General features: G+C 41.0%; 1 protein-coding gene across 6 annotated transcripts in view; it reads right to left on the bottom strand.

The window, feature by feature from the left end:
• The window catches only part of ELMO1 (engulfment and cell motility 1), a 594,699-nt gene that overhangs the window by 393,062 nt on the left and 173,912 nt on the right, over window positions 1-27,725 (bottom strand). For all 6 annotated transcript variants that reach the window (XR_004370726.2, XM_032758309.1, XM_032758304.2 and 3 more), the window contains exons 6-7: window positions 16,314-16,483; window positions 1,558-1,593 (exon numbers count right to left, since the gene is read on the bottom strand). Coding sequence is in view for 5 of the 6 variants with exons in the window: in XM_032758309.1 (XP_032614200.1) it covers window positions 1,558-1,593; window positions 16,314-16,483 (206 nt within the window). In the remaining variant the exon portion in view is untranslated. The remainder of the gene's footprint in view (window positions 1-1,557; window positions 1,594-16,313; window positions 16,484-27,725) is intronic.

Raw genomic sequence — 27,725 nt, 5'->3', positions numbered from 1 at the left:
CTGCTCTGCAGTCCCAAACTACATCTTCTTAGTAACTTAATAAGACTGGGGCTTTCTGCCACCCCATGCTGCCTGGATGAGTAGGTGTTCTCAGGGAAAAAGCTTCAAACACATAAATCCCATCAAAGACCCATCTGGTCTCTCAAGGGTTAACTTCCCTCTACCTTCTGCCTGTTTTGGGTTGCTATCCAGTGCCTTCATATAGTTGGTTTTAGATGTTTTGTTTATAATATTTTGTTTGGATTTCATAATTGTTATCTGTGTTAGTCTGATTGTGCTACTCTGCCATTACCAGAACCAGGGCCTTGACTATTCATTTCTGTCCATGATTAATCAATAAAAATCATGAACTACACTACAAACTGTCCAGCATATCTACATACCAAAAGATTAAAACTACTGGCTAATAAATTGTAAAGAAATTATTTTGGCTTCAAGGCCCCAAATTCTCCTATATTCACAAATTCTATTAAGTAGATGGGGAGAAAGTAAGTTTCAATCCCAGCTCCTCCATCTGATTTTAACTTCTGCACCAAGGAAACACCGAGCTTGTATGTTGAATGTAAGTGTGGATTTGGAGTAATGAGTGTAAACATTGAGACAATGCCCAGGATAAAGTCTCATAAAAAGTGGCTTCTACTGCCATTACCATTAAGTGCTTCTGCTGTATTAAATATATCAAAATGAAATTTAAGAAGCTTTACCCTAGAAGCTCAATATTGCTTTCTACCTTATTAGAATTTAATAAACAGAAGAATTCCTGCAACTCATACTTTTCTGTGTGTGAATGATTTGAGACCAGCATAATACTATAGTACATTGAAGGTGATGAGGATTTTCTCTGAGAGCTTACAAAATAAGGTTCACACTTTGAGACGCTGGTCAGTGTGCCTTCTCAAACTGAAATTATCTATTTAATGGCTTGGCACCATGAAAATCTGTTCAGCCTACTTCAAAGAGTTTGTTAGAACCATATTTGCACTCACCCTGTTTAATGGTTACGAAAGAAACTTAGAAGGGAAAACTCTAAGAAAGAAGTTTTCTATCTTCAGACACAATTAGACAATTCACTTCATAGATAGGTGATCCAGAACTTTCTCAGACTCAAAGTAAATAATTTTCATTGCATCCTTCAATCCTGGATACTTTTTAAAATGTGAATCCTTTTTCTTTCTAAGCCATTGAAGAAAATCAAAGACTTTTGACTTTGAACATCACACGGGCCACATAAAAGTTAGTTTTGTTTAAAATAATACATAAAATTATGCTTAGCATTGCTCCAGAAGTAGGGTAGCAATCTTTCTGTGGTTACAGCATCAATTGGTGGTTACATAGATAAAATACTCTTTCTGCTCCAAAGCAAAAAAAAGGGGGGGAAAATACATTTTTGAAGAAGTTGTTTATAAAAGAACATCAAACAGAAAACAAAAATAACAAAAAATCACTTATTCAAAATACTAAATGCATAGTTATGCAATCAGTCAGATGTCAGGGTTCAATTAGGCAGGAACGTAGGAAGGGTTAAATCATCAATATCAATCGATCATATATTCTTACCAAGGCTTCATGATCTTCTGCAATTTCTGGTATCGCCTGCAAAATTTAAAAACAACCATGTGAGGAGGCTACTTAAAAGTAACGATTTTTACATAAAGAACATATCTTGAAGAAAACTCAGGATTAGATTTAGGACAGATTTAACGGCCATGAAGTAAAAGAACTTTATCCATTTCAAGACATCATTCAAAGTAATAAACTGTGTTCTTTAATGATCAGAAACAATCAATCAAAAGATCAGCATTAAACTACTGTCATCAACCAGCTGCATTTGCTTATGAGTAAAGGCATCCAGAACCGTCCATTTAGATCAGAATGGGTCTGTGTTCAATGCAGCAGGGGGTACCCATAGGGATAGGAATTGATAAATTTTTAATGAAAAAACATTGAGGCAAAAACCACTAGACTATAAAGAAATATTTTATTATCTTTCTTTGGTAGAATGTCTACTAATTTTACTTTCTCTGTTCTCTCTCAGGTGGCTTCTTCTGTGGGAAGATGCTGCAATCAATCTCTTTGCAATAAGACATTGCACTAGTGTTAAATCCCAAAACTGGAACTCCGGGCCGGTGGCTTAGAATAGGCAAATCTGGCTACAAGAAAGGATAATTATGCTTTTTAAAAAAAACTAGGCTCAAGAATATGAAGAAACAAGTGTTTCTAAACTGGCCAAACCATCTCTCATTCCTCAAGTCTGCCAAATCTCTCTGGCTTTAAGTATGATCTTCCCTCTGTATGAAACATCCATCTCCTCTTTGCCCAACTTGCTAAGTCCTGTCCCCAAACTCATCTCATTCTAGGCTCATTCTAGGCTCCTCTAGGAAGTCTCTCTGACTTCTGATTTCTCTTCCTCAGACAGCATAGGTGGTGCCTGCATCGCAGGCCACAGGCCCTGAGGACACATCAGCTATAAGCCTCAGGACATCTCACTGTCCTTCTAGCTGCTTGAGGGCTGGGACTCTGCACTGTGCCAACAGCGTAATGTGAGGCACATCCAGAGTAGGGACTCAATACACGGTTGACAAACGATTTTGCTCTTCAGAAATTTTCACATTCTCAACCACATAAAATGTAACCACTTCAGAAACCCAAATCACCAGGCAAAGACTAAATTTAGTCTCTGGTAAAATTTGGGGGAGGGGGATTAAAAATGCATATAAAGAGATCTTTTTATTCCTCTTCTTCTCCCCCTCCTTTACCTGCTTTCTTTTAAAAAATATTTACTATTTCCCATCCTTCCTTCATCAAAAAGGCATTGGGCAGGGTGAAAGGGTGAAAGGGGGAGAGGGGGAGGCAGGCCTGAGCATAAATTGGCAGCACGCAAGGAACAGAGGCTACTCTCCACTAAAAGGAACCAGGGCTCCTTGGGGCGGAAGTGGCTTATGTTAGGGGTGGGGCAAGGAGATCTAGATAATTCTGGAACATCTTGTTGAGCCAGAAAGTAAAGAAATACTCAAAACATAATGAAATACAGGTCAAAAGCACACAGAAGTCAGCTTGAAAGAGCTCCCAGCGGCCACATCAGGGACACGTTGAGCATCAAAATCAATTAATAGTAGTGATAGATTAAACCCACTGAATAAAACAGGAATGAATGAGTCCGCATTGTTAGAGTGATGTGCCGATGTTGAAACACCAGATCTCTGGGGAAAAACACACAAATCTGCTTGATATTATTTTCCGATTTCCACGGTGTAACGACTCTCACTATGGCCAACTTAAAGAACCAACATGAGATCAATGAATGCAGAGCAGAACAGAGTTGTACAAAAGTGGCTCTCAGGAGCTGGTATGAGCTCCCCACTGGAGATAAACATGTAGGTGAATAAATACATAGGGAAAAAACAGAGCTCTTACTACCAAAGAAAACCAACTAATGCATGTAGAAGAAATGATAGTATTAGAAAATTCTCCTTTGGAAATCATGAGAGCAATAATTAATTCAGATAAGAAATGTCAATGCCAAAACTGATGGGTGAAATCGGGGTAATGAGGCTTTACGTAGCTTCACTGTGTCTCACTACAAACTTTTCACAAATTAGCTGCTAAAGTAGGGAGAAAGTATTATAGTGGAGACATCTGGAAGATGCTATCTTAATAAAGTAGTCAAAGTTACCACCAGTAATAAAACAAAGAGATACCATGTGCCATCAACAGGACAAAATGGGGGAAAAAAATCACAACCATCTGTTATATTCCAGCCAAAGACATACAATATGGGTCTCCATAAGGAGAAGGGAAATTTTTGTTGTAATGTTTGTTGTGATGAGAGAACACTGGATAAATCTATAAAAAACAAAATTTTGTGTTTCAGTAGAAAACTAAGCAGTGCCTACAACATATGCTTTTGGGCTATCAGATTCTAGTCCTGTTCGCTTTGAGTTATTTTACAACTCTCTGTAAGGTTTAGATAACTGATGGAGATATAGATAGATAGATAGATACATCTATATCTGTCTATATATATATCTGCATATATATATCTATATCTGTCAATATATCTATCTATCTATCTATCTATATATATATATATATATCTCCTGTCTGGCAGTGATTTAATTGACTTCCTTTCCACTGGTGGAAAACTAGTTGTGTCTTCATTTGCAATTCATCTCAACATTCCTTTGCTTCATATAAATTTGTGGTCTTTAGACTTTTTCTTTAAAGTTATAAAATCTGCCTAGTTTCATCATATCATATGAGTAAAATAAATTATTTTAACACATTTATTTGTATATATGAAGTCAAAATGTAACATAGAGGGAAACCTCTAAATTAAACATTTTCTTGGGGAATCATAGAATTGCAATTTGAAGCATACGCATAGACTGGTAGACTTTGTATGTCTGAGGAACAAAGAAAAGGTTGGGAGTTTTATTAGAAATAGGAATGTTACCTATGGTTTTGAAAGAAAGCTTATAGGCACTAGAATTTTTGAGAGCTGCTAAGCTCTGATTGGTGAGTGACAGTGGTAGGTAAAACCAGTCCTAGAGTCACAGCAGGTCATTTCAGCAGCTACTAGATTAAACTGGTCTTAGGATTACATCAGGCCATCTTAGCAGCTGGACTTGCAGACAATTCAATTCTTGGAGCAGATGCCATGTGCCCATGTGCTTTTTGCCTCAGCTCCTCAACTGTGACTTAGTTGGGTGTGACAAGAATTACCCAATTTGTAGAATCAATTTTCACATCTGTATGAGAGTTAGGATTTTACTTTTCCATGAAAATTACCTTTAACAAATTACCCTTTAACAAACCCAAATTAGAGGGTATTCTATAAAATGGCTGACCTATAATTTAAAAACACCAAAGTCATGAAAGAAAAGGAGCAAGTGAAGAACAATTTCAGATCAGAGGGGACTAGGAGGAGACGGGCCACCTGGGTGCAAGGTGCCACCTGGAGCTAGATTCTTTCCATTAAAGGACAGAGCTGGGACAATAGGTGAAACTTAAATGGGGTCTCTGGGAAAAGAGCAAGTGGGGATTTTCTGCTCTGTTCTTGCAAGTTTAAAATGGCTTTGAAATAAAATGTGAGAGAGAGAGAGTGTGTGTGTGTGTGTGTGTGTGTGTATGTAATACATAAAGCAGTTGCTGTAAACTTTTCAAATAACTTTCTGGCCTGGGGCCTGAGCATGCTTATGGTTTTTATATGAGTTCCACCTCCTCTAGCATCCCTGACCTTGGAGAGCTCTCCCTGACCAGAGCACAGACATAACTCAGTGCTGAGTCACAGTGCTTCTTACTCCTCAAATTTGCATCCTCACTTTGGCTTCAGATTACGCATAAGGAGAAGAGAAATTTTTGTTGCAACGTCTGTCTATCACCCTAAGTGGGATTTTGTGTGTGTGTGTGTGTGTGTGTGTGTGTGTGTGTGTGTGTGTGTGTGTCTCAATATACCCATTTTTTTAGAGAAACGTGACTAGAAGAGAAATTACTCTGGAAAGGCTGATGTTTCACAGTGGCCAGAAATCTCTCACCTCAGCCCAAGGGACAGCATTTTTTTTTTCACCAACAGAAGATAATCTCTTCTTCAAATGGGCTGTGTGACCCTTTCTCATTTCCATTACCAGAGTGAAGGACAAAGATGCACAGAGAAAACAAAAGGAGTGAGGAGGGGGCAGATCCTGTTTAGGGAATTTTCTGCCACACAATCTCTGACAAAGCCCAAGAAGGTTGGCCTCTTTGGCCTTTGTGATGCAAATTTCTGGCAGAGCCCTCAAGAGCTGTTCCAGTCGGAGCTCCCTGAGCAATGCAGAGTGCACTGCAGGCTCCAAGAAAACAGCAGAAAGCGTTGGGAAGATGTGGCAGCCATCACAGCTGGAGTTGACTGCAGAGACCACAGGAGCAGCTTCTTTCTGGCTGGGTCTGTGGTCTCTGAGGAGGTAAAGTGCAAAACGTGCATGGTGTCAGCTGGCCTTGGCTGCAAGGCAGTGAGTAGATGAATTGCTTTGGCCTGCACTGGACTTTCCAGAACAGCCAAGACTTCTAAGAGACACCAAGTTCTCAGAGGCAATGGCATAAGTTAGAGCTGATCATCTGTGTCCTTGGAGGTTAACAAAGTTTCAGAAAAGAAATTCATCTTTTGTGTGAAGGCAAAATTCCAGAAAAGGTCACACATAATGTAAAACTGTCATATACATCTTTGTGTTATCCTCCATGCACCTCCTCTTATGCCTCACATGCCTAACCCAGTGTGAGGAGTATGGTTCAGCACTCAGTAATATACATTTCGCTGAATCAATAAAACATACAAATCCATCTCAAGTGTGGGTGCTAGGGAACATCAAAGCAAAGTGTATAATTCAAGTTATACCTCAGTTTTCACAACACCCAGAAAATGAAAACACCTCTGGTTCAGGCAAGATGAAAAGAATTTGAATAATGAAAGGTTAATATGAGACGGAGGGAACCTGTTTCAAGACTGTTCTTGTATTAATGCAACAATGATGACAATTTTTATATACATGTAATATACATACACACAGCACTAGACTTTTCCATCTGTGTCATATGTGTGACAGAGTGGGGAGGAGACTAATAATTTATACACTTAATGTTTCTTTTTAAGACAATTACCTAAGAACTTTACATATCACTAAAATAACTATGGGACTCCTTCCAGTGTTCCTAATACAGCCAGATTTTGGAGAAATGACCTCAATGAAACAAATAAAACAGCACTTATAAATTCCCCAGATTAGTGAGAACTCCACAAATATCACTGCTATCTTTCTGAGGAAAACCAGAAAACCAGCGCAGTATTGACCAAGGTATTGGAAATAGACATACTCCTACGAGAATGGTAAAGTATAAATTAGAACATTTCTGCAAGCTATTGGGCTATTCTTCTTTTAAAGCAGCTGTAAAATGTATATATTCTCTGAGTCAGGAATTTTATTCCAAGAAAATTCATTAAATATCTACAAAAATTTTGCTAAAAGAAAAGCTGATTTAAAAATATTCAGAAAGCCAAGCCCGGTAGCTCACACCTATAATCCCAGCACTTTGGGAGGCCAAGGCAGGAGGATTACTTGAGACCAGTTCAACACCAGCCTGGGCAACACAGAGAGACCTTTGTCTCTATAAAAAGTATTTAAAAATTAGCCAGGTGTGGTGGCACCTGTAGTCCCTACCTACTCAGGAGGCTGAGGCAGGAGGACTGCTTAAGTCCTGGAGGTCAAGGCTGCAGTGAGCTATGATTGTGCCACTGCGCTCCAGCCTGGGCAACAGAGCAAGGCTCTGACTCAAAAAAAAAGTAAGATAAAAGAAAAGTTCAGAGAAAAACCCTGAAAACAATATAAATGTCCTACAATAGGGAAATAGTTCACCATACTATGCACATTCTTCAAATTATTGTATTGTATATTAATTGCACATAATAAGCTATAAAGCTGCAAAAATGAAACAGTATGCACGCAACAAAAATGACAGGGGAGAATAATATTTAATCACATGGAAATATTGCTAGGTACAAAAAGCAAGTTATAAAAACATGAGTATTATAATTCTACTTTTATAAAGCCTGTGCATATGTGTGTATCTAAAAAGGATATTCATCAAGATATTAAAAATGGTTGTCTATGGAAAGGCACACTACAAATGATTCTTATTTTTTATTTCTGCTTCTTTATATACTTTTCAAATGACATCATAATTTTTCATAAGAAAAGAAAGTTAATTTAAAAAAACTTTCCATCCCAGCACTTTAGAAGGCTGAGGTGGGTGGATCACAAGGTCAGGAGATCAAGACCATCCTGGCTAACACGGTGAAACCCCATCTCTACTAAAAATACAAAAAATTAGCCAGGTGTGGTGGCAGGTGCCAGTAGTACCAGCTACTCGGGAGGCTGAGGCAGGAGAATGGCATGAACCCGGGAGGCGGAGCTTGCAGTGAGCCAAGATCACACCACTGCACTCCAGCCTGGGTGAAAAAGCAAGACTCCGTCTCAAAAAAAAAAAAAAAAAAAACCCAGAAACTTTCCAAGTTCATCATAAATACATGAATTTAACTTTTGTTCGCAATTGACTTTCCTGCCCAGGGTGGTGTTACAGCTTACTCATATTCCAGCAGCGTAATTTTCCCATCACATTGCCAAGTGGGAAGGAAACTACAAGTCCCCTGCCCTTTCATTCTTGGAAATGTTTCCCCTGTTTTTCTGCCCCTAGTGATGACTGACTAACAGTGGAAGGACACATAAGTAGGCTGTCTCATTGTCTGTGTGCACAGAGGCATGGACAAAGACTGTGGTGTTTTATTAAAACCCAAAGAAGAGCAGTATTTTTTATGATATTGGACTTAGAGTTGTGGACAGAATTTCTTCTTTCAAATAAAATAAAATATATCATTTCTGAGAAACGTTTTGATATCCATCTTTTTGATAATTGTTTCTGGAAACACTGTCCATTCCTCAATATTCCTTTTGTTGCTCAGGCTGGGTCAACACGTTTCCCCACAGCTGTATTTGCTTCCACATCTATGTTTCAAGCAGAAATTAGGAATGAAATTTCAAAACTCCATTAAGGATAGAACAATTAAACTCAGGTTTTAAACACTGTGCTCATGCTCTGTCAAAATGACACTTCCTCATTGTTCCTCTTTTACTGACTTTGCTCCATGGCCCCACCCAGTACCAGCTGGAGAGAGACCTTTTAAAAGCCCTTCACTTATGAAGATCTCAAAATAATAAGAGCTATTTATGACAAACCCACAGCCAATATCATACTGAATGAGCAAAAGTTGGAAGCATTCCCTTTGAAAACCGGCACAAGACAAGGATGCCCTCTCTCACCATTCCTATTCAACATAGTATTGGAAGTTCTGGCCAGGGCGATCAAGCAAGAGAAAGAAATAAAGCGTATTCAAATAGGAAGAGAATAAATCAAATTGTCTCTGTTTGTAGATGACATGATTGTATAATTAGAAAACCCTATCATCTCAGCCTAAAATCTCCTTAAGCTGATAAGCAACTTCAGCAAAGTCTCAGGATACAAAATCAACGTGCAAAAATCACAAGCATTCTTATACACCAATAATAGGCAAACAGAGAACCAAATCATGAGTGAACTCCCATTCACAATTGCTACAAAGAGAATAAAATACCTAGGAATAGAACTTAAAAGGGATGTGAAGGACCTCTTCAAGGAGAACTACAAACCACTGCTCAAGGACATAAGAGAGGATGCAAAAAAGGAAAAAACATTCCATGCTCATGGATAAAAGAATCAACATCATGAAAATGGCCATACTGCCCAAAGTAATTTATAGATTCTATTCTATCCCTATCAAGCTACCACTGACTTTCTTCATAGAATTAGAAAAAACTACTTCAAATTTCATATGGAACCAAAAAAGAGCCCATATAATCAAGACATTCCTAAGGAAAAAGAACAAAGCTGGAGGCATCATGCTACCTAACTTCAAACTATACTACAAGGCTTCAGTAACCAGAACACCATAGTACTGGTACCAAAAGAGATACATAGACCAATGGAACAGAACCAGGCCTCAGAAATAATGCCACACATCTACAACCATCTGATCTTTGACAAACCTGACAAAAACAAGCAATGGGGAAAGGATTCCCTATTTAATAAACGGTGCTGGGAAAACTGGCTAGCCATATGCAGAAAACTAAAACTGTGCCACTTCCTTAGACCTTATACACAAATTAACTCAAGATGGATTAAAGACTTAAACATAAGACCTAAAACCATAAAAACCCTAGAAGAAAACCTAGAATACCATTCAGGACATAGGTGTGGGCAAAGCCTTCATGACTAAAACACCAAAAGCAACTGCAACAAAAGGCAAAATAGACAAATGGGATCTAATTAAACTAAAGAGCTTCTGCACAGCATAAGAAACTATCATCAGAGTGAACAGGCAACCTACAGAAAGGGAGAAAAATTTTGCAATATAGCCATCTGACAAAGGGCTAATATCCAAAATCTACGAGGAACTTAAACAAATTTACAAGAAAAAAACAACCCTACCAAAAAGTGGGTGAAGGATATGAACACACACTTCTCAAAATAAGACATTTATGTGGCCAACAAACATATGAAAAAAAGCTCACCATCACTGGTCATTAGAGAAATGCAAATCAAAACCACAATGAGATACCATCTCATGCCAGTTAGAATGGTGATCATTAAAAAGTCAAGTAACAACAGATGCTGAAGAGGATGTGGAGAAATGGGAATGCTTTTACACTGTTGGTGGGAGTGTAAATTAATTCAACCATTGTGGAAGACAGTCTGGCGATTCCTCAAGGATCTAGAAAGAGAAATAACATTTGACCCAGCAATCCCATTACTGGGTATATACGCAAAGGATTATAAATCATTCTACTATAAAGACACATGCACGTGTATGTTTATTGCAGCACTGTTCACAATAGCAAAGACTTGGAACCAACCCAAAGGTCCATCAATGATAGACTGGATAAAGAAAATGTGGCACATATACACCATGGAATACTATGCAGCCATAAAAAAGGATGAGGTCATGTCTTTTGCAGGGACATGGATGAAGCTGGAAACCATCATTCTCAGCAAACTAACACAAGAGCAGAAACCCAAACACCACATGTTCTCACTCATAAGCGGGAGTTGAACAAACAGGGCGGGGAACATCTACACACCAGGGCCTGTCAGGGGATGAGAGGCTAGGGTAGGGATAACATTAAGAGAAATACCTAATGCAGATGACAGGTTTTGGGTACAGCAAACCACCACGGCATGTGTATACCTATGTAGCAAACCTGCACGTTCTGCACATGTATCCAAGAACTTAAAGTATTAAAAAAAAAAAAAAAAAAAAAGCCCAGCCTTGGGTAATGAGGAGCAGGCAAGTCATCTCTGAATCTCATTATTCCTAAAAGTAAGGAGAAAAATTCTAGCAACATTTCTTCAACATTTATGAAAATTTCCACGGGTCCTGCTTAGGAAATGACCACCTTCTCCAGCTGGAACCTTGCCCACCAGGAGTCATGACTAAATGCCTTCCAAATTGCAAGATCTATTTAATTTATGCGGTTTCTATCCCAAAGGTTTCCTGTTAATTAATTGAAGTCTTGCTCTAAGTTTAACAGAGAAGCCAGGATTTCTTATAAGAAAAATGGCTTTCTCTTTTCTTTTTAATCTTAGCAAAAGATCTGAAAAATTTGCTGTTTATTAAATAAGCCACCTCTGAGCGTGAGATGCAGGACCAGCAGAAGGAAGGCAGGAGGCCTTGCAACTCCAGTCCCTCCTTCCTCCATCCCCGAAAATAGCATAACTTTGAACTTACATAAAACAGGAAGGGGGACACCAAAGGTGACCCAGAGAGACATCATTCCTTCCCACAAACATAGTGTGATGGGAAAGTGTAAGAGACAAATGCAAAAGAGAATTCACCCAACACCTGGCCTTAAGCTCTGTTTATCTGTCTGAAACCTGGCTGTATGTATCATACTGGGACGGCTTACTGATTATTATAAATACAGTCATGTGTTGCTTAACAATGGGATACATGCTAAGAAATGCATCATTAGGTGATTTTGTTGTGTGAACATCGTAGAGTGTACTTAGACAAACATGCACGGTATAGCCTATGACACACCTGAGTTATGTGGCACAGCTTATTGCTTCTAGGCTACAAACCAGTACAGCATGTTTACTATGCTGAGTAGTGTAGGCAATGGTAACACAATAGCAAATATTTGTGTATCTAAACAGAGAAAAGGTATAGTAAAACTATGGTATGAAAGACTAAAAAATGGCACAGCTGTATAGGACAGCTCCATTATAATCTCATGAGACCACCATTATATTTGTGGTCCATCACTGATCGAAATGTTCTTATGCAGTGCGTGACTGTAGTTAATATTTTAATAAGCATGATACTCCTTTTTTTAAGAAAGGCATTCAGTTGCTTTAGTTCACATAAAGTACATTCAATATTGACATTCTCTCACATAGTATAATATGTGTGCAACATGGAGATAGAATTCAGACCTGCTGTCCCTCATCCTGGGTCTGAGGAATGGTGAATCTTTTGGGCTGTTCTTCAGGTGGAAATGTGTCATAAAGCAAGGCCACAGCACTGAGAAAAAGTAAGAATGTTGACAAGGCACATACATAGCATCAGTTCTTACTCTTTTTCTTTTAAAGCAAAAATGGTTGTGTCCCTTTTATAAGCATTACGGACTGAAGTGTGGCCCCTCATAATTCACATGTTTAAGCTCTAAACCCCAGTACCTCAGAATGGGACAGTATTTGGAGATAAGCCCTTTCAAGAGGTGATTAATTTAAAATGAAGCCATTAGGTGGCCCTAATCCAATCTGACTCTTGTCCTTATAAGAAAAGGAGATTTGAACACAAAAAGAGAAAACAAGGATGTGCACATGAGGACAGAGAGAGAAGGCAGCCAGTCACAATCCAGAGCAACCTCAGCAGAAACCAACCCTGCCAACACCTTGATCATGGACTTGCAGCTTCCTGAACTCTGAGGAAAAATAAAGTTTCTGTTGTTTACGCCACTCAGTCTGTGGTATTTTGTTATGGCAGCCCTAGCAAAGTAAAGCAATGAGAAACTGAAAACAAAAGCTCCTAGTAGGCAGTTTCATTGTCAAAGTCTGTAACTGCCGGCCTCTGGAGGCGAGGGGCTCCGCCACAGGCCCCTGTTCAGAATGCAGATCACATGGGCCCCTGCTTTGCTGTCTTTACCATGGTAAAGTAACCGTAATTACAATTGCAATTCTAATAATTTCAGAAGTATTTGCACAATATCATTCTGAATGTGCCAGAGCTCAAGCCCTGGATACCTAGGTACTTGTGGCAGAACCAACTCATATCAGCAGGTGACATTACAACTGGCTCTGATGCATTGTCCTTGACATATCAATGGCTGGGACTTAGCTTAATCAATAAACAGGGGTAAACATTTTTACATTTTTATTTAACATGTTAGTGTTGCCGAGGCAGCCTCCCCGAGGCCCCACTCTCCCACCAGAAGCAGTGGGGGGTATGTAGTATAGGCTACCATGTCTGGCAGGTACATGAAGTAATCCAGTGACGAGTGAAGGTGTTTATAACAACTCGTCCTCCTCCTCTGCTCCCCAGAAACAGGCAATAGGATCCTGACACACTCCAGACCAGCTTCCAGCCTGGAGCTCCCCTCACAGACAGGACCCTCTGTATCCATTCCTTTGCCAAGCTCCTTGGATCCCTAAACTTATTCAATTCCCTCTCGCTGATTCAACCTCCAGTTCCAGCTTACAGTAACCACACTGGATTCTGACAACATCCAGGGTTTACGTTTCCCTGTACCACTCCACGTTGAGGTATGCCCAAACTTTCATAAGCAGAGGTTTCATCATCCTTGAAAAAAATAAATGATACCTCTCTACAGTTGACCCTTTCCTGATCACTCAGGCCTGTTTGTCAGTCTTCTCTGACTTGATGTTCTTCACATTATTCAGTTCTAGGGATTTTATCTACTTGACTGTGAGTTAAGATCCCCAACTCCAAACTCTAAAGAATATCTTGTCTTTGAATGAGGAAAAAAATGTTTTCACTAGTACCAACTGCAGAGGCCAGATGATGCCAAGTGTAGGAGGGAGGGAGGATGGAAGGAGGAGGAGGAGGAAGGAAGGAAGGAAGGAAGGAAGGAAGGAAGGAAGGAAGGAAGGAGGAAGGAAGGAAGGAAGGAAGGAAGGAAGGAAGGAAGGAAGGAAGGAAGGAAAAAGGGGAGGGAAAAGGGGAGGGGAGGGGAGAGGAGGACAAAGGGAAGGGAGGGAGAGAAGAAGGGAGGAGGGAAGGAAGAAAGGGAGGGAGAGGGGCAGGGGAAGGGAAGGGAAGGGAGAAGGGAGGAGGAAGGAGAAGGGAGAAGGGAGGGAGGGAGGGAGGGAGGGAAAGGAGAGGAAGGGGACAGAAGGGGAGGGGCCCAGAAAGATCTCTAACATGCAGAGTTATCAATTCATTCTCTGTATTACTAGGTACCCTTTAAACAACCCAGTTTTAAACCTCCATTCTCAATATTTACTCTTTCATAATAAATGCCTATCCTGACACTGCACATTATTAACTTAGCATATTCATATGCAATTAATTGATTCAGCAATTTCACATGCTTTAAATTGTATGCTCTGCTAGTCTCTGCCAATAGCACCTGACCACATGGCAGGGGCAGCCTCCTGCTCATCCTACCGGGCATTCAGCATTCAGTGGTTACAGGAGTTGTCTCTCCACCAACATAAGAGCTGGCCCCGCCTGGCTCCTCATGCTCCACAGTCACACCAGAGAGCAAGCTCCCCAGCAGGAAGGGACATTCCTTCCTCCCTCATGATGGAACTTCAACTCCCTCAAGGACAGTTCACACTCATCTCCTCTGTGAGGCTCTTTGAGATTTAATGGGTTCCAGCCAGGCGTGGTGGCTCACGCCTGTAATCCCAGCACTTTGGGAGGCAGAGGCAGGTGGATCACTTGAGGTCAGGAGTTTGAGACCGGCCTGGCCAACGTGGTGAAACCCCGTCTCTATTAAAAATACAAAAATTAGGCCAGGCACAGTCGCTCACGCCTATAATCCCAACACTTTGGGAAGCCGAGGTGGGCGGATCACGAGGTCAAGATATCGAGACCATCCTGGCTGACATGGTGAAACCCTGTCTCTACTAAAAATACAAAAATTAGCTGGGTGTGGTGTCACACGCCTGTAGTCCCAAGTCCCAGCACTTCTGGGAGGCAGAGGCAGGCAGACCACCTGAGGTCAAGAGTTCAAGACCAGCCTGGCCAACGTGGTGAAACCCCATCTCTACTAAAAATACAAAAATTAGGCTCACACCTGTAATCCCAACATCTTGGGAGGCCGAGGGGGGAGGATCACAAGGTCAAGAGATCGAGACCATCTGGCTGACATGGTGAAACCCCGTCTCTACTAAAAACACAAAAATTAGCTGGGTGTGGTGTCACATGCCTGTAGTCCCAGCACTTTGGGAGGCAGAGGAAGGCAGATCATTTGAGGTTAGGAGTTCAAGACCAGCCTGGCCAACATGGTAAAACCCTATCTCTACTAAAAATACAAAAATTAGGCCGGACGTGGTGACTCACACCTGTAATCCCAACACCTTGGGAGCCTGATGCAGGCAGATCATGAGGTCGAGAGATCGAGACCATCCTGGCTGACATGGTGAAACCCCATCTCTACTAAAAATACAAAAATTAGCTAGGTGTGGTGGCACAAGCTTGTAGTCCCAGCTACTCGGGAGTCTGAGGAAGGAGAATCGCTTGAACCCAGGAGGCAGAGCTTGCAGTGAACCGAGATCGTCCCACTACACTCCAGCCTGTCAACAGAGTGAGACTCCATCTCCCAAAAAATAAAACAAAAAAAAAACTAACTGGCTGTGGTGGCACATGCCTGAAATCCCAGCTACTCAGGAGGCTGAGGTGGGAGGATCACTTGAACCCAGGAGGTGGAGGTTGCAGTGAACAGAGATTGCACCACTGCACTCCAGCCTAGGCGACAAAGACTCCATCTCAAATAAAAAAAGAGAGAGAGAGAGATAATGGGTCCGCCCTCTAGACTCCTGGCTCTCAGGAGGAATTATACACAATAGAATTCTGCCCATCTAATAGTATCCATCAATTTCTGGAAGGCAAGCTCATATGAAAAAATTTTCCCATGTTCAACTCTTTTGCATGCACACAGTAGGTAGTTAACACCTGTTGACTGCATTTAGTTTCAAGTAATTAATGACAAGTATTTAATCATTCAAGTGTTAAGTTTTAAAATTACTTCAGGGATTATATCTTGACCTGGTTTTATACTTTGAAACATAACTTGAACTAGCTTGAGCTGTCAAAGGAAAAAGAAACATAATTAGGTAATCTAATTTTTTAATGGATTAAGGGAGGGAAAATTTTTCTTAGGGATAGGCAATGAATATGAGGGATTAATGTTTTGTCGAGTTGTAATTTCATTGTTGCCAAGGCCCTCTGAGATAATGACATGATATTTTTCCACATAAATCTGAAATTTCCAGCATTTGATGGATTTCTATTTTGTCTCAGATACTAGATGTTGGTGGGCAAAGAATGGAGAACTCCTGAAATTACAAACCCACTGCCTCGCCACTATCTTAAAAACTATTTTTTTCCTGAGTCTAACCAAGGCTCTGGTCTTTAAAACAGAGTTTGCAAGTGTTAGGAATGTAACAATATTCAAAATGCAGAGGCACACAGGACAGCTGTGGAAGTTAGGAAAAAAGACGCTTACTCAGTGCCGCTCTCCACCATCTGCGTGAGGAGAGAGATGCCGTCCAGGTTTATAAACTCCTGGGCAAACGTGACATCCCGGGAGAGGCTGGCCAAGTCCTTCAGGGCTTCCAGCTTGGCGTCCATACTCGAGGACTGGATTCGTTCATGGAGCTGCTGGGCGTTCTGAGCCTTATGGGGCAAAAGCAAAGGGAAGAGTGTTGACAAACGAAACCACAACAGCAAAACAGATTTATGTTTCAATGAGAAACAGGGATACAAAGGCCAAAAGCGCAAGACTATCTGCATATTACAGAGCGGGCATCTCAAGGACAGGCTTCAAGGCTTCCAACCCAAACACTCCACCTTCAGAGCGAGGTCCGCTCATGTCACGACAGGAAGCAGTTGCATTCTTCTCAAAGGAGTTGGATTTCCATTTCGAGGAAAAGCAAGAGCAAGAGTACAAGATATTAAAGCCCTAGAAACTGAACAGGATGTGGCAGAAAGGAGGGAGGAAAGGGGAAGTATTTACCCTTTAAGTAAAATTATTATGTAAAAGCAACTGAAAGCTATTTGCTTAGTTAAGCAATTACACAAATTTATACAGCACGCTCACCTGTTCAGTCAATACTCTGAGTAATAACTGCCTACACATGTTCGGGAGCTTCATTAGCCACCCAAATGATCTTTCTAGATTACTACAAATCTTCCAGCACTCCACAACGATGCTTGTAAATTTCAATTTTCAACATGTTGTTTCACATGCATTGGCTACTTGTGTGAATGTAAAACTAAATAATTAGGAAACCAAATTAACAGCTATGCCTAGAATTGCTTTTAAGGCATTTGCACTTGGCTTCTACATGCAGGACAGAGAAGAATCGAAATATATTAGAGAAGCTGAACTTCTGGGTAATAATTTGTAGTCCAGATGTTTTATTCATCAAGTCAAGGTTTTCATATCTACCTTTCAGTTGAGGCAGGCAGTAAGAAAAACAAAGGAATAAAATGTTCTGCCTGTGTTTTTGCTTAATACAGATAACTAAGTTAACCCAAAATCACTGTAGTTGAAGCACTCTGCCATCATCATATTCTCCTTCTCTGGTACTTGCTTTCTCTTTTGAAACCGTGTTATATTTTAGAGAGGGAGAAGACAGGGTGTTGACCCCATTAATGAGGTATCTCTCCTCAACACACAACTGGTTACAACTCTCTCAGGAACCCCCTGTGAACTATCACAGGGTTAAGGTTGCAGAGTGCAGGCAGGAGAACCACATAGTTATTCAAGGCAAAACCAGTGCTGGCCACAGACTCTGCCTGGAACGGGGGAGGGAATCCATGTAGGTCCTAAGAGCAGAAGGACTCCAACCCAGCAGGTTCACAGCCACAGAGCCCTCCCCTCCCTGCCCAGTTCCCCCTCCACTGTGACCTGGAAGCAGCCCTCAAGAAGAGAAAAGGATTCAACAGGGGAACTGATGCAATTCTTTAGGACCTGAGACAGGGATAGAAACCATGCCCCCATCACCTGGTCACAGATGTGTTCAGGTCTCCCATTTAATTAAAACCAAAAACAGACACTTTGCATCAGAAATTAGAAAAGAAGGAAAAGAGCAGGGAAGAAAATGAGAGCCCTCCCTACTTCTCTATTCACTGATCTACAGATAATCCACACATCACTCAAATACTACAAGGGAGAGTGGAGAGCTGGGTGAGAATTATTTATCTCTTAAAATTATTCAGGGATATAGTACTTTCCAAAATTTTCAAATGGATATACAGCATTCACATGAACATATAATAGTTAACCCAAGCAAATCATTTCAAATTCCTTGAAAAGTGTATTTTTTCTCCAAGAAGGATGTTTGCATTTACTATATAGGTTATGACAATGAGTACCCAAAAATTATTTCATTGTCATTATTAATGCTAACTAATAGTGTTTGATGCAGTTGATACCAACATAAAAAATAGCCAACAGTTAGTTACCTAGCACTTTTTATGAGCCTCTATTCTAAATACCTTCATAAAGTAATTCATTTAATCTGCACAATAGTCCCACCAGGTAGGTCCTATCATAGGCTTTATTTGACAAAGGAAATTGAAGTTTAGGGAAGTTAGGTAACTTGCCCAAGGTCACACAGCTTATCAGTGCTGAGGCTAAAATAGAACCTGGGCAGCTGGACTCCAGAAAACACATTGTAAACAGTGGATCTCAAATTGTTGCCTGTGTAAGAATCACCTGGATGACTTCTTAATACACAGACCAAGGGCCACTCCTAGAGTTTCTAGTTCTAAAGGCCTGGGGGGGGGGGGGGGGGGGTCCCAAAAATTTTGTTTAACAAGCCCCAGGTGTTGCTGCTGCTGGCCTGGGAATCACACGCTGAGGATCACCGCTCTAAATCACTCAGGATGCTGCATCTCTCTATGATGATAGAATGAGCAGCTCTGATTGTGTCTTTCTTTCTTTCTTTCTTTTTCTTTCTTTCTTTCTTTCTTCTTTTCTTTCTCTCTCTCTCTCTCTCCCTCTCTCTCTCTCTCGCTCCTTCCTTCCCTCCCTTCCTTCCTTCCGAGTCTTGCTCCGTCACCCAGGCTGGAGTGCAGTGGCCCAATCTCGACTCACTGTAACCTCCGCCTCCCTGGTTCAAGCGATTCTCCTGTCTCAGCCTCCCGAGTAGCTGGGATTACAAGTTCCTGAACCATGCCTGGCTAATTTTTCTATTTTTAGTAGACACAGGGTTTCACCATGTTGGCCAGGCTGGTCTTGAACTCCTGACCTCAGGTGATCCACCCGCCTTGGCCTCCCAAAGTGCTGGGATTACAGGTGTGAGCCACCGCGCCTGGCTGATTGTGTTTTTCAACTACCACCTGATCTTCCCCAGCTGTAACACAAGGAGGCCCTCCTGGTTTACGGTACCTAAAGAAAATGTGCTTGCCCTTTTAAAAGCTGTGCACTTTTAAGGAAGAACCTTTGCTAAGAAAACAAAGAAAAAGTCAATAATGTGGAAGCTAAGTAGACGGAATTTATTATACCTACTCTTATTAATATATACTTTATTATACCTATTCTTCCTACTTCATTTACATGCCTTCAAACTTACCTACTTAAAAGTAAATAAATAAATAAATTTTAAAATAAAAGAACTGAGGAGAGAAACAACAGAAACCTGAAAAGGACAAATGTCCCAAGCAGAGGAATCAAGACTGTGGAGTCCTCCCAAATCCCACAACTGCTCATGGGTTGCTGCTATAGAAATTGAAAATATTTTACCAAGATGGTCACATGTAAGAATAGCAAAGCAATATCCTAACTTGCTGGGATCTTAGCCAAGGAGTCACTCCCAGAAATAGCAGTAAAGCCTTCTCCAAATTGTCAAACTACAACAAAGCTCATAGACTCAATGGCCTGGGAAGTTCCTATAGAACTATTCACCCCTCTCCTTCACTCACCCTGGCACCTGAGAATGATGTGTTCTGTTGGCATGAAGCTGTTCTTAACTCTCCCCGCAGGGCTTGCTCCTTCCCTTAGTACCCATATCTAAGGAGACAATTTTTCTTTAAAAAGTGCAGTTCCCACAGTGTTTGCTTTAGGGTAAATTTCCTTCTTCATCCTAGGACATAGGTGAACAACTAGAGGAGACACATCACTAAAGAGGATGGGAGGACTGTGGCAAGCCAGGTGGCGAGGGGACCATGATGGAAACCTCCGTGAGCCAGGAGTCAGAGGCAGGGCTACTTACATCTCTGCCACTGGCTACCTCCAGGGCCGCAGTAAACTTCTCTCTTCACCTCTCTTGGCCTCATTTTCCCCATCGGTAGGTACACCAAGGAACTGCGATGAGATCATGTTTACGGTTCCCTTCCACCCACAGTGTGACAGAGTGCATCTCAGCTGGGCAGTAACCCTCATCATGGAGTCCGCCAGGAAAAGGTGCTCCACAGAGGTGAGTTCCAGAAGTGACCTCCAATCAAAATATTATGTCAAACTGGTGGGACCCTTTTAATGCAATATTTTTCCAGTTGGATCCAGAACAGGCAGGGATATACCTTCTTTTTATCTTCTCTAATTTCTAAATAATCTGGAAATACAAATTTTATTATATAAAAAAAGTGGGAATCAAAGTTTTTATTCTGAAAAGATTGGAGTTTTGTAAGGAAATTTTGTTCTTGGATATCGGTTATTGCAGATCACTCTTTATATAATTTTATATATTTATATATAAATATATGTATTCTCAGACAAGTCTTTCCAGTTATCCAGTGGAAAGGAATATTCCTTCAAAATCCTCAGGATCCTCATTCATTGATTCAACAAATACTTCTGAAAAGCTTGACATTGTTCCGCACATTTGGGATACAGCAACAAATAAGACAGCCACGGTTCTCACCCTCCTGGGGCTCACCCACCTTGGTGTGGCAGGTGGACAACTTTTAAAATTAGCAATAAAAAATCAAATATTGATGTTTCATAGCAAAACCTAAAGTGGAGGGTTTGTGTTAGAGAGTGACTGATGGCTTCTTTAGATGGAATGGTTTTCAGGGACAAGCAACCTAAGGAAGTGACATTCAAGGAGATCTGACTGACAAAAAGGACCCCACCACATTGGGGAGTGGAATATTCTGGGCAGCATCAATGGTTAGTGCCAAAGCCCTGATTCAGGTGGAAAAAGCCTGGCCTGTCTGGAGGGAGAGAAAGGAGAGGACTGATGTGTCTGGGGTCTGCAAGCCAGGGGGAGTGGAGGGAAGTGAGGATGTGGAAGCAGTAGACAAGGTAGCCTAGGGTGTTCGTGAGCATGCAGAGCTGAAGGAATCCCTGGTGGTGATGTGCTTCCCTGAATGGATGCATGTAAATATCTGAGATGGATGTGTGGTATATTTGGAGCCCTTAAAACAGCATTCATAGCCAAACATTGAGCAACCATTGTGTTTACCAATAAGACAATGGTGAAATAGTCATGACATAGTCATAGGATGAAATATTTTATGGAACTACATATGGAACTTTTAGAGAATGTAAAATAGTGTGAGAACATCCTCACGAGGCAATATTAAGAGAAATAGCCAAGATGCAAACATATTTTATTGTTTATGGGAAATGGGAATATGCACAGTGGAGTGTGTGTATCTGCTAGAATGTAATGTCACTCAGCACATAGAAGTGTGTCTGGCATTCACCATGAGTTCAAAACACATTTCACTAAATGAATGTACAAATGAATACATATATATATATATATATATATATGAATGTATAAATGAATATATATATGAACCTGTAAATGAATATATATACATTCATGTATGCACACACATGTATCCACACATTTGCATACAAATGGTCAAAGAAGGCAAGTAGATGTGACCTGTGGTTATTTATGAATTGTAATATTCTAAACAATTTTCTTTGCAGGAAGCCTTATTTTTTGCATTTTCCATAATGAATTTGCACCACTTTTATATTTGGGAGGAAAGAGTCAACATTATTAAAAAAATAAGATAGCCTTCATTCTGATTTTTCAAGCAACCAGCACACATGAAAAGAATCTAATAGTCATGTAGGTCTCTGTATCAGACAGCAAGTTATATTTTCTGGTATTGTTCTATGGATAGAAAAAGGTTTTACTTTGAGCTATTGAAACAGCTGGATGTGGCTACCTCATGTTCCAGATAGGAAAGGGTTCTGGACCCAGACTCCAGACTCCAAGCGAGGAAACAGCTCATAAAGGATTAGCCGTGGGCACAGGAAAGGGTACTGGTAGTGTGTGCGTGTTAAGCATTTAACATCTCTCTCTCTTGAAGATACAAGTTAAAATCATCCCCAAGAAACTTCTAGCATAACTCTGGATCCATGATGCCAATTAAAAAGTAGTCTAAAAACATCCTTAGGTTCAACAGTTTAATAGATATCTTCAAATGTACGCTCAATGTTGCCCAGCAATCCAATATTTTCCTGGAGTGTTCACTGTGCCCCTTCAGAATGACTCCTCCACACCTTTTCTTCTCTCCTTAAACTCCCTCTATGCCTTTCTGCTGCCTCCCCTCCACTGGTGGTCATTTAATTGAGGAAATCAAAGCAATCAGCCAGGAGTTCCTTCATCTTCCTACTTCTAACAGCAACAGCTGCTGGCATCTCTGCCCTCAAGCTCTGCTTCCTCCTGATAGATGCTGTGTGGCAGGGACCCTGTTTCCTATCAGAAGTCAGTTCTTCCCCTCAGCTCTGGATCTCCTCTCCCCTGGCCTTCTCAAGTATTTTACTTCAAATTTATCTCCTTTTTTTCTGTATCATCAGTTCTCTCTCTGTAGTGGATCATTTCCAGCTGCAAAAGTCTCTAATATCTCCCATCTTCAAAAAAATAAATAAATAAACAGAAAGGTAAAAACATCCATTGACCCAGTTTCCCTACAGCTACTTCCTCATTTCTCTGCTTGCATTTTCAGCAAAAGTTTTGGAAGAGGGAGTAGCTCTCAAGTGTTGCCTCCATTCTACCTCCTATTCTCCCCGCACCTCCTATTCTTCCCGCTCTCATGAGGCGCCCCTGTCCAGCCCCGCATGGAGAGTGTCTCCACCATGCTATTAATACTTCTAGGTGGCAGCCCAGGGACCACCCTCATCGCATCATCTTTATTACCTGGACAGCCTCCAACACACCTAAGTACTCCCTCCTCCTCGAAACACTTTGCTCACCTGGCTTCTCGCTTGGCTCCTCCTCTAAACCTTAAGAGTGTCCCCAGGGATCTGTGCTGAGCCCTCTCCTCTACTTTCCCCATGGTGACCTCTTCCAGCCCACAGCTTTAAATGACATTTCCATGGGGGTGGCTGGCACACCTGCATCTCTAGGCTTCCTAGTTAACAGCATGCAGTTAATTTTGCCAGAGCACCGGGAGGAACAGGACATCCTTCCTCAAAGAGCACCACATCCTGAAGTTCTGGGGCTCACCCTCCACAACACTCCTTCCAACTCTCCAATTCCCTACAAGGCAGGTAGCCCAAGCCCCTGCATCTCCTGAACCCGCAAGAAACTCCGACCCTGTGCCCTGGCCGCCCCTGCAATCTGTCCTTGGGCAGCAGCCTGGGGATCCTGTGTCTCCTCTGCCTGCCAGCCTCCACTGGCTTCTTCTCCCATAAGCTAGGCCTCTGAGAGTGATGGCAAGAAATAGAATTTAAGGCATTTTACAACCCTTTATTAGTTTCTCAAACCAGGAGAGAAAAATTGAAAACCTGAATTGAAAACTGGAATTAAAAAAAAAAAAGTTAATGGGCTTATTGTTAAGAATCTCCGATAACCTGAATCCACACAGTGACTGAGATAATACTGTTTTTCTTATTGCTAGAGGGAATAAGACAGAAAAATCATTATGACAGGCCCTCTGACCTAGATAATGCTGATACCCGCTCCCTAAACCAGAAAGAGTAGAAAGCAGGGATTATGCTTACAGCTGACAAAGCAACAGTAGGGACCTGATGAGCAGTTCTGCTTTCTATAATATATCAACACAGGCCAAAAGAAGGCATAATGGGCAATAATTCAGTTTGCTTATAATAGGGTTCACAAAAAATCTCATAGTTTGCAATCCTGACATGTTTTTAGCATGGGACATTATGATTCACCTCTTTTGTACTATAATGGCTTTATAATATGTATTTGTGTATTTCTTTAATTAAAAACAATATCAGCACATGAGATAGGTAGAAATATATGAGTACAGCCAGGTATGGTGGCTCACACCTGTAATCCCAGCGTTTTGGGAGGCTGAGGCGAGCAGATAACTTGAGGTCAGGAATTCGAGACCAGCCTTGCCAACATGGGGAAACCCCATCTCTACTAAAAATACAAAAATTAGCCGGGCATGATGGCCACGCCTGTAGTCCCAGCTACTCGGGAGGCTGAGGCAGGAGAATCACTTGAACCCAGGAGGCGGAGATTTTGGTGAGCTGAAATTGTGTCACTATACTCCAGCCTGCGTGACAGAGCAAGACTCCATCTCAAAAAAACAAAACAAAACAAAAAAAAAATATATATATATATATATGCACACACACACACATATGAGTACTACTGGAAGTTATCAAATAAAAAAATAAAGTTAGCCCAAAGTTAACAGTTTCTTGCAGGCATCCCTTGAGAAACATTTTATCCTTTTATCTGAATATATATACACCTCCTTTCCACATACATAACAGGCATCCTTCTATACAGGATGTTCTGCAACCTGCTTTTGTGTTAATGACATACTTCAGGATACCTCCTCGGCAGCACGTATCACATTCTTACTAACAACTGCACAGTATTCTACAACATAAAAATTACCTACTGCACTTACCTAGTCCAACTGATAGATATATAAGAGGTTCCCAGTTCCCAGTTTTTGATCACTAAAAACAATAATGCATATAGCCATGCTTGGGCGTGTGTGTGTGTGTGTGTGTGTGTGTGTGTGTGTGTGTGTGTGTTCGTCCTGCAGTGCTTTTGTGAGTCTATTTATTATATAAATCCCCAGCAGCAGTACTGTTAAGACAAAGATATATGTATTTTAAACTTGGGTGAATACCACTAAATTGCCCCCAAAGAGGGCACACAAATAGATTCTACTTCAAATTTTCAAAATCCTGACCCCACAGCATGTTTTCCTCACACTTAGATTATCTAGGACTATAGATTTTCATCTTTAAGAGAGAGATTGAAGTTCTTCTCAGCTAGATAGATAGATAGATACATACATACATACATACACAGACATCATTTTGTTTATTTTTCCCTTGTTCATAGCTTTTGGCAGTCTGTCTTTTGGGACGGTTTCTTTATCCACTCATAAAAAATCTTGCAAATGAATGAATTGGACCTCCATTATGCAGTTGTCAATTATTTTTTCTAATGTTGTTTTTTACTTTGTTTCTGGAATTCTTTCCAAACACAAAGTTTTTGTGGGGTTGTTTTAATTTTTTGGTAGTCAAATTTATTGATCTTTTTCTTTATGGCTTCTGTGTTTTGTGTTCTACTTAGAAGTTTCTCTCCATTCCAAGACTACAAATATAGTCACCGTAAGCACTTCTTAAAACAAAAATTTCAGAAAAGTAACAACGGTCTGGCAAGCCAAGCTGCTTCTGATACAAACAATAGCCAAAGCTGATTTTAAAATATGCTGCATGCAACAGAGGACCTCAGACTCCATGCCCACAGCTATTATGATCATGGCAGGTAGGAGACACTACTCAGCTCTGCATACAGAAGCTCCCCAAACCCTGACTGCTCCAAAGGTCACACACATTTGTACACATTCTCTGGGTGTGTTCCTGGCTATATACATATATATATAGATATATAGATATAGTTTTTTTTTTTTTTTTTTTTAGACAGGGTCTCGCTCTGTCACCCAGGCTGGAGTGCAGTGGCATGATCTCAGCTCACTGTAACCTCTGCCTCCCAGGGTCAAGCAATTCTCTGCCTCAGCCTGCCGAGAAGCTGGGATTACAGGTGCCCACCACCGTGCCCAGCTAATTTTTGTATTTTTAGTAGTGACAGGGTTTTGCCATCTTGGCCAGGCTGGTCTTGAACTCCTGACCTCATGATCTACACGCCTCGGCCTCCCAAAGTGCCGGGATTACAGGTGTGAGCCACCGCACCCAGCCTATATTCTTTATGGTAACAGGAGATGGATAAAGATACCACACTAGAAAGATACACTTGTTTAACACGACCACTAGAGAGACTGTCTAAAGATGTACCAGGCAGTGGAGAAGCAGCAGCCATGTACAAGGCCTATTACAAATCAATTAAACAGTGCAGGTTGTTTGTTTAGATCTTCTAGTATTAGTGACCTATTTCTCTAGGAACAATCCAGAAGGGACTGTTCTGTGATAAAGGGAGACAGAAAACAAATTCATCAATCAACAAAAAGACCACCTTTGACAGAGTGAAGGTAAAACTCAGCATAGCTACACATTACATAAAAACAGGAGTGTGTGTGTGTGTGTGTGTGTGTGTGTGTGTGTGTGTGTGTGTGCATGCGCACGTGGGCGTGTGTGTACCCATGTGGGTGTTGAAATGTCCTTATTTGGCTTCAGGGAGAGTTCAGCTGAGGCAGACGAAGGAACTTCGAAAGCTAGTATAACACCATCTGCTGGCTTTTTTATGGTACTCTAATAGGTGGTTTTTTTTAACATATTTTTATTGTGTATGTAAAAATGAACAAGCATATGCAACTTATATTTTTCAGCTACATGCAATATTATAAAAAATAACCTATTTAAAGTTCATAGATCTCAAATTTCTGGCTTATAGAGTAACTTCTCAATTCTAGACCCTGTGGCTACAGCCAAACCACAAGGTGGTTGCTTAAAATGCAGATTCCTGGGCCCTATTCCCAAATATTGTAATCCAGCCTCTCTGTTAAGGCCCCAGACATCAGCATTTTCAAACTTCCACAGCTGATCCAGGTTTGGGGATCACTGCTTTTTGGAAAATGTAAGCCAGTCTTTTGTAGGTGGGCTCCTATCTTTTTATTTTTATTTTTTATTTTTTTTTGACACAGAGACAGAGTCTTACTCTGTCTCCCAGGCTGGAGTGCAATAGTGTGATCTCTGCTCACTGCAAGCTCCACCTCGTGGGTTCACACCATTCTCCTGCCTCAGCCTCCCGAGTAGCTGGGACTACAGGCGCCTACCACCACGCCTGACTAATTTTTTTTGTATTTTTAGTAGAGACGGGGTTTACACCGTGTTAGCCAGGATGGTCTTGATCTCCTGACCTCATGATCCGCCTGCCTCAGCCTCCCAAAGTGCTGGGATTACAGGCGTGAGCCACCACGCCCGGCTGCTCTCATCTTTTAATAGTGTCTCTTACACTGGCTTTCACATCTTTCCATTCATTGAGCTGGGAATGTGAGGATCATTATCTCAAGAACACAAATTCCATTCTTCCTGATGACAAGTCATGCTAAGTTTCTTTTGGGATGCTGAAAAACTTCACTCTGCCTAACATCTAGCCTTCTTTCAAGGAGTGACTTAGATTGTGGAAATTTTGTTCATGAATCCACAGCAATAAAAAAATGAAACAAACTCCTTCTTTGGCTTAGAGAAGGCTTTGATTAAAAAGCTGTCTTTTAGACTCTAAAATGAAATAAAAGGAAAGGTCTACTTTTTCTGTCCAGCAAGCAGATGATGACTTTTAGCAGATAAATAGAAACTACAAAAACCAAATAAAACAATGGTCTAAATGTCAAATTAACATTCATTCATGCTGACTTGAGTAAGAAGACCAATGCAACGTCAGACAAAAATGCCTCAGCTCATCATGTAGCCACTGAAAAATGAGTAAAGATTATAATTTCCATTAAGTAGCAAAGCAGGCATCAAAGACAGTTCAGCCAACTGTAGCAACTCACTCCATTGAGCTCATCACTGTTTTTAGGTTCAGGATGTTATTGGGTAAAATGTTTA

The sequence above is a fragment of the Hylobates moloch genome, unplaced genomic scaffold, assembly GCF_009828535.3.
Source record: "Hylobates moloch isolate HMO894 unplaced genomic scaffold, HMol_V3 SCAFFOLD_1, whole genome shotgun sequence".
In the NCBI taxonomy this organism is placed as follows: domain Eukaryota; kingdom Metazoa; phylum Chordata; class Mammalia; order Primates; family Hylobatidae; genus Hylobates; species Hylobates moloch.
Note: the sequence above shows the minus strand (reverse complement) of the source record. Positions and strands in the feature narration are given on the sequence as shown.